The sequence below is a fragment of the Eumetopias jubatus genome, unplaced genomic scaffold (genome assembly GCF_037043125.1).
Source record: "Eumetopias jubatus isolate StellerSeaLion01/CBP00866 unplaced genomic scaffold, mEumJub1_p1.0 scaffold_7, whole genome shotgun sequence".
Taxonomy (NCBI): domain Eukaryota; kingdom Metazoa; phylum Chordata; class Mammalia; order Carnivora; family Otariidae; genus Eumetopias; species Eumetopias jubatus.
This window is the reverse complement of record NW_028274813.1, coordinates 46895911-46912032: the sequence shown is the minus strand read 5'-3', so window position 1 is coordinate 46912032 and position 16122 is coordinate 46895911. Positions and strand designations below refer to the sequence as shown.

At 41.9% G+C, this 16122-nt stretch overlaps 1 protein-coding gene across 4 annotated transcripts in view; it reads left to right on the top strand.

Annotated features, from left to right (window-relative positions):
• Nucleotides 1-16122, top strand: part of GNG2 (G protein subunit gamma 2) — a 120967-nt gene that overhangs the window by 64570 nt on the left and 40275 nt on the right. For 2 of the 4 annotated variants that reach the window (XM_028109399.2, XM_088024586.1), the window contains exon 3: nucleotides 4859-4932. The exons of 1 other annotated variant lie outside the window; for it this stretch is intronic. In XM_028109399.2, the coding sequence (XP_027965200.2) occupies nucleotides 4859-4932 (74 nt within the window). Of the gene's footprint in view, nucleotides 1-4855; nucleotides 4933-16122 lie in introns of those variants that run through there. One more of the 4 variants, XM_088024588.1, reaches the window with a different exon arrangement.

Sequence of the window (16122 nt, the reverse complement as noted above, 5' to 3'; positions counted from 1 at the left end):
TAAGTATTAACTGTAGCTGACTTCTACATAGATATTGTTTTAACGAAGCGAATACAGAATTGCAATAAACAGCGTCATTTTCTCTTCACTTCTTAATGCATACCGATCTCTGAAATCCTGTCATTTTTTTCTTTGTACTGTTTTCCTTAGCATTTCCTATAGAGGTACCACCTGCATCCAGTTATATGATGATAAACTCATTAAATGTTTAACAAATTAAGGAGACTTTATATATCCCCTTTTTTCTGTGTATGTGTGTGCATGTGTGTATGATCATGTGACAAACACGTCAAACGGTATAACTCAGTCCCTTTCCTACGTACTCCTCAGATTTGGGGATGTCCGAAATAGTTTAGGAGATTATGTTTCTTGAGTAAAAGAGAGAGAAACCAGGATAGTATGATGGGAAGGAAATTGCTTGTGAACTCACGAAATATAAAATGTAGCTTTTTAGATAAAAAGAAAAGGAGAAGAAAAAGACAAGAAATGGAGTCTACTCAGAAAAAAAAAAAGAACCTCATTCCCTGGCATTTTTCTGGAGGCCAGTGCACTAGGATCTCTCCTAAATGTTCCTTGTGTGGGTAGATCCCTTTCTTGGGGAGAAGACCCCAAGTGGTTGTGACCAGCCAGTGCCCCTTAGCCCTGACCCCACTCCCTGTCAGCCAGAGACACTGGAGGTTTTACCTCAGAAGTCTGACACTTGGCCTTGCCCCTCCTTTGTCCCTGGCCGAGTAGCATCCCCCATTGAGCCTCCACTCCATCTTCAGTTTCTTCTCCCTCTCCAAAGACTGCTCAGAGGAGGTCAGTTTTCCTAAAGAGTAAGAAACAAAAAAGTCTTTATGTGGAAGTCTGTTTAAGAAATATCCGACTGCTGTTTATAAAGGCCCCTTTCATTCTGTTTGCTGGTATGTGCTTCCTGAGCAGCCGCGGGTGGGACGGCTCAATGGAGTCCAGTCAAAGATTGCCACTGCTAATTTCCAAGGCTGCCCTGGGGGTGGAGGAGAAGGGGAAGTGCTGTGCATGTGGCCATGTAGGTACTACCCACAAGAGTTACTCAGAGGGGCCCCAGGAGCTCAGCCTGAAACAGCCCGACATACGTCGTCTTAGCAGGGCAGGTCTTTCTGCCAAATAACTTTATGCATTCCCGTGTACGGGGTGGTTTTCTTTTTCACAAAAGACCCTTATTTTAAAATAACAACTGAGCAGAGAAAATAACAGGCGTTAAGTAGGAAACAGTTGGAACCCAAGGTTTCTTTCTGCTGCAGGCCTGCAAAGCACTGCCACGGTAAGCCAGTGTGTTGCATTTCCTGTGGAAGCCATCAAGATGGCGCCCAGGGCCAGGCAGAACTGTTCTGCAAGAGTTCCCTGTTGGGTCTTGGGTCTTAAGTTAGAATTACATTGAGATCATCAAGCCTGGAGAAAATCCGAACTGTAGAAGTAAAGAGAGGGTTGGTTTAGTGATTCACAACATTTTTGAAGCTGTGAAATCAAATGGTTACTTTGAGTTTTCCCCATCCATACACAAATATGTATGTAAACACATTTACATTTTTCCATTCTGTACTAGTAAATGTCTGTGTGTGTGTGTGAGTGTGTGTGAGCTTTAGATTTAAGTAAAAAGACACTTGTTTGTGGGACTCTAAATGGATTTCATAGTGCCCTCTTAAGCTGGGAGAATGCAACTGCATACCAGGATTAATCTGGTAAAAAGTTTCACTTTATTTTATTTAAAAATTATTTTATAGTAAAACAAACATGGAATAGAATGAGAAATGGATATGACTTTAAGATAAAAGTGGAATGTAGCCCTTGCTTATGACTGGAAAGGCCCACAGATTCCTGAGGGGCATAGATTTACTCTCTTCTCTCAGCTTTCGCAAATACTCTAAGATGCCTTAGCTAACAGATGGCCATACAGATCCAGCAAGAATGGGCAACAGAAATCAAAAAGATTCTCTGCCTAAAGATACTTAAATTCCCCACTCCCGTTTTTATTCTATAATTATAAATTTATTAGCCTTTCCGGTTTCTCTTTTTAAAAGCATAGGTCTCTTGACGGGTTTAAGCTGTTGGTCATTCACATCTTAGTATGAATTACCATATTAGCTCTATCTGATTAATTACCTAACTTATCTAATTGATTACCTAAATAGCTGTTTCGACTGGCTTCGAAAACCATATCAGAAACTGTGAGTTCCTAATGTAGGGTCACTTAACTGTTTTGTGGACTAGAGCAAGCCAGTTCATTCGTTTGAGCCCCAGTTTCCTGATCTGAAAATAGGAATGCTAGCATCTGCTTTGCCATAAGAGAACAACTATGAAGTCAGGATGACATAATTCACATGGATGACCTTCACAAGTTATGAAGTACTATTTAAAGATCAGTCACCACTCAGTACTTTTAGTTGAGATTAGTGATATATCTTCATGGTTACTAATACAGTTTAGTTGCGATTAGTTAACAGATAAAGAAGAATGGCACAGGAAGAGGTAATTTTGAAATATAAGACATTTGGGAAGATCAGGCTCACAGCATTACCTCACTGAGGGACTTCAGTATTTGAGAGTATTACAAATCAGAGCAGAGAAGGGAGAGAAGAAGGAGGCAAGAAAATGCCAGAACACAGTTCTGGTCTGCAGTTCAGCGTATGAGCCTTGAGGTAGAAACACCCAATGGCCCCAGCTGCTATCCTGGAAAAAGTCGATAGTTGAGATTCATCTTCAATTGTTAGACAACCCCCAAGACACAGTCTATGGAGTTCTGGGTATCATATTTCTCAAAATAAGGATCTGCCAAAAGTATACATAATTTAAGGTGAACACTGGTCCTGCTTAGCTTTCAAAATATGTAATGCTCTTATCTACTTCTGATAATCCTGCCCATTGTCTCTTCTTTGGTGTGCATCATCTAACAATAGCAGCAACCAGGTACTATGTCCTAGGTATGTACTACGTACATGCACTAAGCATGTACTATGAATGGGCAACTATTCTAGCACAAAGAACTAGACACTATAATACTCCCATTTTACAGTTGCCAAAACTGAGGCTGAGTATTTAAACAACTTGACCAGTTGGTATATGGCAGAAGATCTGACTGCAGCGAGGTAGTGTGACTACAGACCTGGACAGATTCTGTCTCTCCTTCTTCCCAACCCATGGCAGAACCATTGTAAGTAACAGTAATTAAAATGTGCAGAAGACAAGAAGCGCTCAGAATCTGCTTCTGTGAAAATCAGAGGACACTCTTCTTTGGAATCTAGTGCTCCAATTCTCTTATACAGGACTTGACTTTGAAGCCTTAAATATACTTGGGGAGGTGAGGATGGAGTAGGGCCCAAAAGGAAAAGGCTCCAAGGAAGTAGTCAGTCGTCTTTTTGTTTTGTTTTTTAAGCTAAATAAGAGTTTGAGAAGAACAGAGGTCTAGGGACATTGAGAATGTAAAGTGTCAGTTTTATAAAGAAGTGCCCCCCCCTTTTTTAAGAAGTAAACTCTCAGATGTGCTGTTAGCCATGATAAGTTACACTGAGTTGTTTTGCTGTCTTGCAAATCTTCTGAAATCATCAGTTTGACATTATGTTTGCTTCTACCTCCCGGCTTCACCAAGGCACATCTAAATTTATTTAGAGAAAAGTCGTGAAGAGCAAAGCAAAATAGTGGACTTTAAGCCTTAACTTTTAAAAATATGCTCTCTTCCCTTCTAAACAAATCATAGAAATTCAAGGCAAAAGTAGATTCATAGGTAAGGAGAAAGGCAGAGGTTTTATGTCTGACTCAAGAATGAGCTCTGGACTAACTTTTGCAGGCACAGAGGGTATGGTGGGCAGAAATGTAGGGCGAAGTTTGATATTTCAGCACCCCACGACCGACCCCAAATCACTGACACAGAATGGTGTTGCCAACACTGTCCTCTGTCACAGATTTCTATTTTTTCTTAATTTGGGTATAGTTGACACACAATGTCACAGTTTCAGGTGTACAGCATAGTGATTGAACAAGTCTATGTATTATGCCATATTACACCACAAGCAGAGCTTCCATCTGTCACCACACAATGCTATTATATCATTGACTATATTCCCTGTGTGGTACTCGATCATTTTTTTTAAGTCAATAAAAAACAGACTACCATTTATAGTCTAGGTATTAAAGTCACCAAAAGATAATCATCTTTTTGAGAAAATACTTGGATATAGGTGCCAGATGTTTGTATTTCTCTATTTTCAGACTCATTCATGTTCAACAGCTTTTTACTTAGGGCCTGATCAATAGTAACTGGAGTGTGTGGAGACCTTTCCTAAGCTCATCATCAATCAGAAAGAGGCAGTTCTTGGAGGCAGATGGGACTGTCTAAATTGAGGCAAGTTGCCAAATACACTTCTATTGGTTCCTTTCCTTGGGCTATTAATTAGAAATGTCTTTCCTCATTCCTGGGCTGTGCTGACTTTCTTGTTTTTTGTCTCCCCTGACCATTAGCAGTTCCGTTTGGTCAGATAATCCCATTTGAGTGCATAGGTAGTCCGGCAACATGGCAAATCATTTTGTCTGGAATCAAATGTCTCCTGTTTATCTGGAACTGATGTCATTTTGAATTACAGTCACTACACATCTTTTCTCTGTTCCCCTTTCCCAGTTTAATAGCATTAAAAGTGTCCAAACTCCGATTTTCGTTTATAATTCAGTGTCTCCAGTTCGATTAAGATCCAGCTGCCACTAGATGAATAACAATAAATAACACCAGACCTGCGAAGTCAGTCAGGTCTGATTCTTTATGTCATTGGCTCATATTGTGATTCCACAATGTCCCTTACACAGAATTGCAAAGCAAGTTCATAGTAGTGCTTATTTTGTTTTCTAGGGGGACTCTTTATGCACCAGATTCTTCTTTTTTCCCTCCAGCTTCATTGAGATAGAATCAGCATATGACATTGTGTAAGTGTAAGATGTGCAATATGATGATTTGATTCATGTATATAGTGCAAAATAATTACCACAATAAGGCTAGTTAACATCCATCACCTTACATAATTAGTGATGGATTAGTCAGGCTCATGACTAATGTGTGTGTGTGTGTGTGTGTGTGTGTGTGTGTGTGTGTGTGTGTGTGTGTGTGGTGAGAGCATTTAAGATCTTTCTCAGCAACTTTCAAGTTCATGATACAGTATTGTTAACTATAGTTACCATGCTGTACATTGTATTCCCAGAACTTATTTATCTTATAACTGAATGTTGTCCCCTTTGACCAATATCTCCCCACTTCCCTTACCCCTCGCCCCTGGCCTCCGGCCCCTGGAAACCACCATTCTACTTATAAAGAAATTCTTATTTAACCTAACTGACCACTATATTTCACATTAGTGCTATAAACTATTTTTTTCTTTCTTTTTCTGGAAAGAAAAATGGTTCAGATACCCCTCTTAGGTGCTTCTGGCACTTGGCCTTTCTCCAGTCTTAGCCCATAAGACACCATGTTGCAACTGCCCACTTATGGGTCAGCCTTTACCTTTAGAGTATAAGCTCCTTGAGCACTGAGCTCATGTCTGCTTCCCTGGATCCCAGCACTGCCTGGCACGTACGTCTCTAGATTACACTGATATTTGATAGAAAAGTAGTGTCAGAGGGCTGGCAAGAGTTTTGTTTAATTGCCCAGTTAGATTAAATAAGGCCACCCAGAAGTTAAGGAAGAATGATCTGTTATGTCAAAGAAAACTGAAAGTTTTTGAAACCAAGTATTCTGGTGTTCTTTGCAAATGATGGTAAGAAATATGAACTGATCCCCTCGTATCATTAGAATCCTAAGGGTTTGTCATGACATCAGAATACTTCATGGAAACCAAGTCTTCTCTGAAGTCCCTGTTGGGTGTTTGCCTTTTTTCAGACTTTGTACAATCACAGTATCTGGTGTGAGCTGAACCATTGTCTCATATAAATCATGTATCCTTTGTTCTCATCAGGCCACATCTTTAGTATTTTAAAAGACTTCTATTAAAGATTCTGTTCTGTCGTTTGTGGATATGTGGAGCTCTTAGGAATAGAAGCATCTCACAAGTGCGATTACTGACATTAGGGTTTTTAGGACCAAATCCTAGGAATTTCAAATGACTCAGTAAGGTCAGAGTATGAATTAGATCTCTGTAAAATGAATTGGGCTCATTTGCTTAATCAGTAGTCACCTGAATGACAGATCCAGGGAGTAAGCTGCCTTAGATACAGGGTTGGTTGTGTGTTGTCTCTTTTCCAGCTATTTTGAATAGCTGCTGTAATGGGACCACTGCCTGTTTCCATTCTTCCCATTCCTATCTACCCCTAGTGGTGGATGAAGTTCCTGTCTGCATTGACCCATCTAACATTTGCTGAAGAAGGGAAAAGCTGGGCGGGTGCTGGGAATCCAGTCACTCATGAAGCAGCCTTTCAAGACACACAGTGTTTCTGAAAATGAGTATCCATAACCCACAGAGTTTTCTAGCAGTTCCAGCAGAATTTCTACTCCCAGAGAGGCAAAACATAAAGAAAGAATACAAGGCATTAGTCATGAATATAAGCTTTGTGTGCCTGGAGCCAAAAGTAATTGGGTGTGGGTGAGGTTAATGAATATCCAAATGTTGAAACGAAAAGTCTGTCTACCTCTCTTTGCTACTACTCGTAATTTGTTTGATTTTCATGGAAATATTCTTTAGGATGAGAGGAGACGACTCCACTGGCCACAGGCACTGCCTTGATCCTTCTGTGCTTGGTAGGGCGGGGTACATAAGGAAGGTGGGGAACTGGCATTGAGAGAAGGGGCTGGCAGGAGTAATTGGTGGGGGTTCCTCTGATGCCAGTTTGGCAGGTAAATGAACATTTTTATAGGCTATTTAATGCCTCTGGAAAACTATTTGCTAGGACGATGTTATCTGTTCTCATCAGCTCAAAGAAAACGTATCATCCTACTTTTAAACTCACCAGTAATGAAAGCATCTATCTCTAGAAATTCCAGAATATGTTTCTATATACAGATGACTCATCACCCCAGAGCCTCAACCTGTAGACTCTGAAGAACCCTTAGCCAAGCAAATAATGATCCAACCAGGCATGAGTGGCTCTTCTGCCTTGTGGGTGTCCTTCCTTTGGCATATTTGTTTAGCACACTGTATAAATATGGTTGGAACATTCTCATTCCTCTTCAGCAGGGTCAGCTTTGTTTTGTTGCAGGACCACAGAAGTGCTTGGTAAATCCCACCCTGGTGATAGGGGACATAGGAGTCATGAGCCTGACTAATCCATCACTACTGTAAGCAAAGTGATTCTGATGTCAGCTCTGTCCTTAGCCCTGCTTTGTGGAGGAGACTAGTCATTTTCACAGGAAAGACCTAGTAAGAAATGGATTCGATTTTCTGGGGCAAGTGAAAGTATTAGTTGTCAGAGACATAAGAATTGGCTTATTGTCACCATCTGTGACCTTGGTCAAGTCACCTGATCTTGCTATTGTTTCTTCATCTGCAAGTCTGTTTCAGGTTTGTCTCAGAGGTGTTTCCCCCAAACAGTGGAAAATACAATAGGAGTTCTTAAAGGTAACCTTCCACTATTATACTTGTCATTCTATATTGATGGCCTAAAATTAAATGGAACAAATAAGCCTCAGGAGTATCTCTGACAAGTTAGCATCAAATCCCCTACAGTTTATAAAGGCAATGTTTAGAGGTTCCAACAGGAAACCTGTTTTAAAGCTAACTTCCTGTAAGGCCTTTTTAAAAATTCCAAAGTGCCCAAGCTCTCAAGGCCCATCTACAAATAATCAATAGAAGCAAACCTCCTTCTGGGAAATGATTCTTTTGACAAAGGCATCATAGGTGCCTCATTCATTCTATAAATAGTTACTGAAAGCCTGCCATGAACCAGACACTGTTCTAGGCACTAGTGATTCAGCGGTGATCAAAACAGACTAATTTTCTGTGCTCATGGAGCTTATACTTTAGTAGGCTATACTAAATAAGTGCAGGCAATACAGGCAATAAAAATAAAAATAAAGATAAAATACGTGAGTTGGTTCCAAGTACCAAAAAAGAACATAAAGTTGGGTAGGGAGCATGAGGAGTGTAAGAAGGGGGAGTACTTTTTTAGACAGGGGAGATCAGGGATGTTTGAACAGACACCTGAATAAAGTGAGGGGGTGAAATATAAGAAGAACAGCCCAAACAGAGGGATCGGGAGGTGCAAAGGCTCTGGGACAGGAGTATGCCTGCCATGTTCAAACAACAGCAAGGAGACACTATCACTGTATTCGAGTGAACAAGAAGAGACTGGTGGAAGGTGAAATTAGAGAGTTACCCATGGACTTTATCACTCAGCTCTTGTAGACCATGTAAAGCCTGAGCTTTTATGCTGAGTGAGGTGGGAAGCTGTTGGAGAGTCATAAGCAGAGGACTGACATCATTCTGACATACGTTTTACTAACATACACTCTAGTTGCTATATGAAGAACATGCTGAAATGGGCAAGGGCAAAATCAGGGAAGACAGGCTGATATTGAAATGTTCAAGCAGGAAATAAAGGTGGCGAGGCCAGACTGGTAGCAGTGGGAGGAGAAGGGGCTGGATTCTGGATATATCTTGAAGGAAGTATTCAGGGATTTGCTGGGAGATTGGAGGTGAGCTATGAGACAAAGAAGCAAGAATGTCAAAGTTTTTAATCTGAGCACCCAGAAGAATGGAGCTGCCATTGACTGCCATGAGGAAGACTGTAGGAAGAGCAGGTTTGGGTGAGAAAATTAAAAATTTGGCTTAGGACATATCAAGTCTGAGATGCCCATTCCTGTGGAGAGGTTGAGTAGGGAGTTGGCTCTAGAGTTCAAAAGCAAGACTGCTAATGGAGATAGAAGCTTGAGAGAGGAAGCCAAGGCCTGGTAATTCAGCCATGGGTCTGAATGAGATCACCTGGTTTGAATGTAAACATAGAAAAGTGCAAACACACTGAGACCTGGGGATCAAGGAGATGAATAAAACCAAGAAGGGAGACTGAGAAGGAACTGACGAGAAAGTAAGATAAGAATCAAGAAAATAACAGAAAATAACAAGTGTTGTGAGGAGGTGGAGAAATTGAAACCCTTGCTTGTGCACTTCACCGTTGGTAGGAACGTAAAATGATGCAACTATTATGAAAAACAGTATGGGGTTTCCTCAAAAAATTAAAAATAGAACTACCCAATGATCTAGCAATCCCACTTCTGGGTGTATATCCTGCAGAATTGAAAGTAGGATCTTGTACATCCATGTTCATAGCATCATTATTCCCAACAGCCGAGAGGTGGAAACAACCCAAGTGTTCTTCAGTGGATGAAGGGATAAACAAAATGTGATATGTATATAATATATGTATTATATGTGTGTATGTGATTATATAAATATATATTTTTAAAGGAATACATATATATATATGTGTATATATATGGAATACTAGCCTTAAAAAAGAAGGAAATCCTGTCACATGCTACAGTGTGGTTAAAATAAGCCAGTTGCAAAAAGACAAGTGTTGTGTGACATCACTTATATGAGGTGTCTGAAGTAGTCAACTCATAGAAACAGAAAGTAGAATTGTGGTTGCCAGGGGCTGGGGAGACAGGGAAATGAGTTGCAGGGGGCATAGAGTTTCAGTTTTGCAGATGAAAAAGTTCTAGAGATCTGTATGATGTGAATATAGTTAACACCACTGTAACGTACACTTAAAAGATGATTAAGATGGTAAATTTTATGTGTCTCCTGCCACAATTATGAATGAATGAATGAATCAAGCAAGCAAGCAAGCAGTGAGTCAATCAGTCAAGCAAAAGCAGCATCCCTGGAGTCAGGTGAAGAAGGTAGGTAAGGAGAAGAAGGCAATGCACTGTGTTAAATGCTGCCAGAAGATGGTAGTAGCTGAATAACGGCCACCGAAGGTATCAGGTCCTAATCCCTGGAATTTGTAAACGTAACCTTATATGGGTAAAGAGTCTTTGCAGATGTGATTAAGTTCTTGACATGGAGTCATTATCCTAGATTACCTTGGTGAGCTCCAAATCCAATGATAAGTATCCTTACAAGAGAGAGGCTGAGGGAGATAACACACAGAAGAGAAAAAGGCAATGTGACCACAGAGGCAGAGCCTGGAGTGATGGAACCACAAGTCAGGGATCTCCAGCAGCCACCAGAAGCTAGAAGAGGCTAGAAATGGGTTCTTCCCTTGAGAGTCCAGGAGAGATCATGGCCCTGATGGCACCTTAATCTCCCTTCAGTGGAACTGATTTTGAATTGCTATCTTCCAGAACTGTGAAAGAATAAATTTCTGTTTTTTTTTTTTTTTTTTTTAAAGATTTTATTTATTTGACAGAGAGAGACAGCGAGAGAGGGAACACAAGCAGGGGGAGGGGGAGAGGGAGAAGCAGGCTTCCCGCTGAGCGGGGAGCCCGATGCGGGGCTCGATCCCAGGACCTTGGGACCATGACCTGAGCCGAAGGCAGCCGCTTAACTGACTGAGCCACCCAGGCGCCCCTAAATCTCTGTTGTTTTAAGCCATTGAGTTTGTGGTAGTGGGTTCCAGCAGCCACAGCAGACTGAAAAATATGTCAAGTAAGGAGAGGACTGAGAAGTCATCATTGGATTTGGAAAACTGGAAGTTGGACCTGCTGCTGCCCTAGACAAATGTAGTTTCTGTAAAGTAAGTGGAAGAGAAGCCATTTGGAGGGGCTACAGGAAAATAATGGAGGAAGGGAAGTGGATACAGCGAGGCTAGACAAGTCTTCCAAGGCATCTGTAAGGGAAAACAGAAAAATGGGATTCTTGCTGGGAGGGCATGCAAGGTCAAGGGACAGGTTTTGTTGTTTTTCTGAAGATGGGAGATGTTTGGCCATGTTTATATGCTGATGGGGTTGCTCCAGTAAAGAGGAAGGAAAACAGATGACGCAGGAGAAAATGAAAGAAAAAGGACAATGCTCAAGGCCTTTAGTAGGAAAGATGGGAGCCAGTGTTGAAGTGAAGGGGCTCCTCACCAAGATATTAAAACGAGAAAAGAAAAGAAAAGAAACCACCACCACCAACAGCAAAAACCAGGGCATGAGCAGTTCATCATCACAAGAGAAGAGAGGGCAGTATTTATGAGCGTAGACGTGCATGTGCCCGTGAGTGGGTGACTTTGGTCATGGGAGGACATGGGCGTGCTCTTCTAGGTACTGCTGGATGCTGTTTTTCAGTGAAATGAGAAGCAAGGTCATCAGCTGAGGTTGAGGATGGGGATTGAGGAGGATTTAGAGGCTTGAGGAGAGAGGAAAAGGTGTGGAAAACATCACTGGAAGTTGACTAAGGAAATGTGGAAGAAAAACTGGACAGCACTAAGGACTTACTTGAAGTTAATATCTGTGGATTTGTGGTTGTGTTTTACTCAGCACTCTTAAACTGCTCAAGGACGGATTGGGAATTGGATTCAATCAGGGTTGGGGTTTTTTAATCAGCTGGTATGATTGAGGGAGAAAGAGGCAGTGTTGTTTTGAGTTTGAAGGGAGTGGACCACATAATGGACCATGGAATCTAAGCCTGGTAAGGTGGCACATGAGGACACGAAGGTTTTGAGGGACGGTGAAAAGGAGGCACGCTCAGCAGGTGGGTGTCCTGAATTTTTATAATCAAGGTCCAGCGGGAGTGATCTGGAAAGATGGAAAATAGAAAGCTTGAAATCTTCCTTTCAACCAGCTGGGGTCCTCTTGGTCTTAGGGCTTTTCTGCATGTTTGTCCACTCTCCTTGGACATTTAATTTTGGAATTTGGGCTGACACTTAACTGTGTTGAAAAAGTCCTAGACCTGTGGGATTCAATGATACACTGACGGGAATGAAACCATATTAGCATCTCTAAAACAACTAACAAGAAGCAATCATTCACCTCAACACTTTCATTTTACAGAAGGGGAAACCAAGGTCCAGAGGGGTTAGAATGACTCATCTGTGATCCCTTGACAAAGTTGATAGTTGAATCCAGACCTCCAGCCTTGGAATTCAGCACTCTGCATTACCCTGATTCCCACATTTTCTTTGTGAACATAGGTTCAGTACCTTGGGGTGCCATGGATGTCAGCTCAGAAAGCATCCTCACAGCTCTCCTGCTTCCATGCCTCTCTGTCTTCCCTTCATGCTCCCATCCAAAGACACCACACATGTTCCAAAGAGATGGCCTCCAGAAACTTCCTTGGAGAGCTACATAAGTTTCTCCTTCTACACAACATTAAACCTATTTTATTAAAGTATAGAGATCGGCTTAGCAAATACCATTTACTCACTAATCAGGGCACCTGGTAGTCAAATTTGCTGGGTATTTACATTCTTACAAAAATAGTACAAAAAAAACATAAGGTGAGAAAAGTAAGCCCAGTGCCTCTAGCCTTAATAGAGCAGACAGTCTCACTGTTGGGTGGTGATCATCATGGCAGGGTGAGGGGTCAGCAGAGAGAGTAGGATTGTATTTTTTCATTTCACCAACTCCCTGCCCCCCCAACCCATCCTCCTGATAGGATTTCTCTGGGGGCGGGGTGGGACTTAGTGAGAAATCTGAAGAAATTTGAACCTCAATAATTCTTCTGATATTAGACATCCTCAGGAAGCAGGTTTAAGTCCTTGGTTCTGACACTAGGTTACAGCTATGTTTTGAAAGCAATTCATTTCACCACTCTGGTCCTTAATTTTGTTGTTGTCGTTGTTGTTTTGTATCTGTGAAGTAAGGTCTTGTTTCAGTGAGTTTCAAATGCCTCGTACTTGGCCTCTCTTTTAGGGTTAGTGGTATACATTTGCAGAGGAGTCATTTTGGAGCAAATTTTTTAACTTGCTCATTCCTATAAAAATCCTCACCCTTCACCCTGGAGAGGCCTTCCTGCCATGAGCCCCCAGGGGCTGCCAGAACAGAACTAAACTTGTTAAATAAAACACAGTGCCAACCACAAGCTCCAGACATTCAGAGGTATTTTCGAAACCTGTGTCACAAGTGATTAAAGTATATTAAATCAGTGAATATAAAAAAAGATTTGTTTTGGATAGATGGTCCTACAAGATAACTTCTGGCTCCTGCCAAGCTCTGAAATTTCATACTTCCGTGAACTCCATGTTAAGGAAGGTCAGTCAAGTTCACAGGCTTTGCTTTCTTGGAACTGCTCTCGGTACCTGGGGACTGATCTCAAAGGTGTGCTTTCTGGGAGGCCAGGCTAGGAAAGGAAGAAAGTGAGCAAAGCAGCTAAGTAGCTCCTGAAAATAGTATGGGCAGTTTGGAGGTGGTTTCAGGATTACACGTACACAGTTGTCAAACCCTTTCATCAGCATGCTAAAAATGGTTGAATTTTAACGTATATGAATTATATCCTGATAAACCTGACTTTAAAAAAAGTATCTGTAAGATGGTCTCCTGGTCAACATGTCAGACAAATCCCTTTGCCTTTCCGAGATGGCAAGTAAACAGCTGTGCTGTGGAGAAGGGTCCCCTTCTTCCCCTTCTTCCCCTTCTGTGACAGTTATAAAATGTGACAGTTGAGTAATGGGGAAACATTAAAATCATTTCATTCTCTTACAGATATGGGGGGAGGGATGGATAAATCTTACAGTGTGCATAATGGGAAAACGTCTCAGAAAGTCAGCATTGATGCAAGGCCCAGAAAATGATTATGTATATTCGTTAATATTATCTTCCCAACATGACACTATACACCCAAAAAGTAAGCATTCCAAATTGGGGAAAGGCGCTTGAAAAATGACTGGCAAGGTTCATTTGGCTGTCTCCTGATGGTAGATTATAGGGGAATTTTGCTTTCTGAATCTCTGCATTTTCCAACTTTCTGATAATGGCTCTGTATTTCTTTTACATATTTAAATATTTTTAAAGTAAAAACAAAAATTCAGTATTTATTTTTTAATATTTTAAAGATAGTTTTAAAAGTCGGTTTGAGACCAATGTGCTCCTTGCTGTCCCTGACACTAAACTAAGAAAAAGGAGCCAAAGCCTTCTGTGCGGCATTTCCAGGGCTGTGGCCTCACGCTGGGTTTCTGCCTGAGCCAGTGGTCACCGCTTGGGTGGAGGTGGGGGGAAGGTGAGGCCAAAGCTACAAAGGAGCTTTCAGCATCAGACTGATGTTTACACTTTCAAACAGTGTGTTTGTGTAACTTTGCAACTGGGAAAAGTTACTGATGATTTATATGTTGCCAAAAACAACCCACAGGGCATGTGGTTACCTGAGGATCTGTCCCTTTCTTGGCAGTAGCCAGGAAATGAAGAGAGGGAAGAAGATACAAGTCACAAGCTTATCTTTTGCCCTAATCATGTGGTAGGATACTTAAAGATCAGATGAGATCAAGGGCCTGGGAGGTGCCCTTTTAGGGAATATGCTCCATAAGCCAATTTGCCACCAAACAAAAACCACCGTTAGCAACCTGTATTGGGGAGCAATGTTTGATCGGGCTGTAGTGAGGAGCATGGATGATTCTGTGTTCCAGGTACTCATCCTCACAAGTAGCAGACATTTACTGAAGCATCTAATACCCATAAGGCTGGGTGCTGAGGGTGCTACATGGAGGACTTTCATTCATTTAACAAATATTTATCGAGTACCTACTGTGCGCACAACAAACTATTTACTCTTAGTTTATATTTAGAGGAGGAGAAAGATGGATGGTATAAAAATTCAGTAACTTCAGATGACAAAAATAAACAGGGTGCTGCGCTGGAAGAACAATGGGCTACACAGGGCACTTTATTAGATAGTGTAACCAGGAGACCTGGCCTTTGAACGTAAGCTCAAAGGAGAAAGCAGCAGCCGTGGGCACTACCAGCCAGAGCAATGCAGCTTGGCAGACAGGGGAAATAGCAAGTGCAAGGGCCCTGGGGTGAAACCTGGCTTGGCCTGTTCAACCAGTGAAGACAGACAAACAGGGCAACTTCGGAGAGAGAAGGATAGGGTATAATAAATATTTATGGGAGGAAGCCTAAACAAAATACTAATAATTGATAATAACAGCATGTAATTTTGTTAAAAAGGCCAGAGAAATAGCTTGGTTTCTACTAGCACAGGCTCCTGGGTTGGTACGAGTTTGAGGGACCGAGGAGGTCACTGTGGTAGGTAGCTGCTGAGGAGGGGTTCTCCGAGGAAGAGAGGCTAGGGCCTGGCTGCAAGATACAGGTGCGCGTGAGGGAAAGAGCGGTGTAGTGAAATCATGCCTGCCTCGGGCATGGGCTGTGTTGGGAGAACAGAGAACAGGCTTTTTTGGCTGAAAGTTAGAGCTAGTGATGTGGGGCGGTAGATTTTGATGGAAAAGCTGCTGTGTGTGTGCACAGATGCTCTGCTGGTCTTTACACACAGGAAATAGACCCGAGGAGGAAGCAGAAGACAATTAGCCTCAGGTGCTTGGCTTGCAAGTTTATTCTCTGCCCACAGGAAACCCTTACAAATGCTGTAGGTGGACGTGAGCCTTTCCCTCCAGAAGATACTAGTGAAAGATAGCAGCGCCTTCTTAGAATTATTGAGGGAGCCCACAGGATTCTCACATCTACTTCGTGGCTGGTTTCCGTAGAAACTTCCTATGTTTAACACATGCACATGCTTCTGAGTCACACACTGTAAGCACTTAATAAATCCTTGTTTACTAATTTTAAATCACAATTGATTTTCAAATAATCACCATCTCTTTAAGAAGTCATCAGTGCGAATTAGAAATTTCAAAATGGGATGTGAAGTGGGACGCCTGGGTAGCTCAGTTGGTTAAGCGACTGCCTTCGGCTCAGGTCATGATCCTGGAGTCCCGGGATCGAGTCCCACATCGGGCTCCCTGCTCAGCGGGGAGTCTGCTTCTCCCTCTGACCCTCCCCCCTCTCATGTACTCTCTCTCTCTCTCTCTCTCATTCTCGTTCTCTCAAATAAATAAACCTTTAAAAAAAAATGGGATGTGAAGATTTACCCACCTCCCCCAGCCAAAAAAAAGGTCCCAGTTAATAGAGGGCACAGTTGGTCATAATCCTGGATTTTTCCCTCTGCCTTTCCTAGTCCCTGATTCCTTTTCCATGTTCCTTGTTGTGAGGATTGGAAATTATGTATGTAATATTTCTAGGTTACAGAGCTTAGTAGTTGCTCCATAAATGGCAGAGGTCAT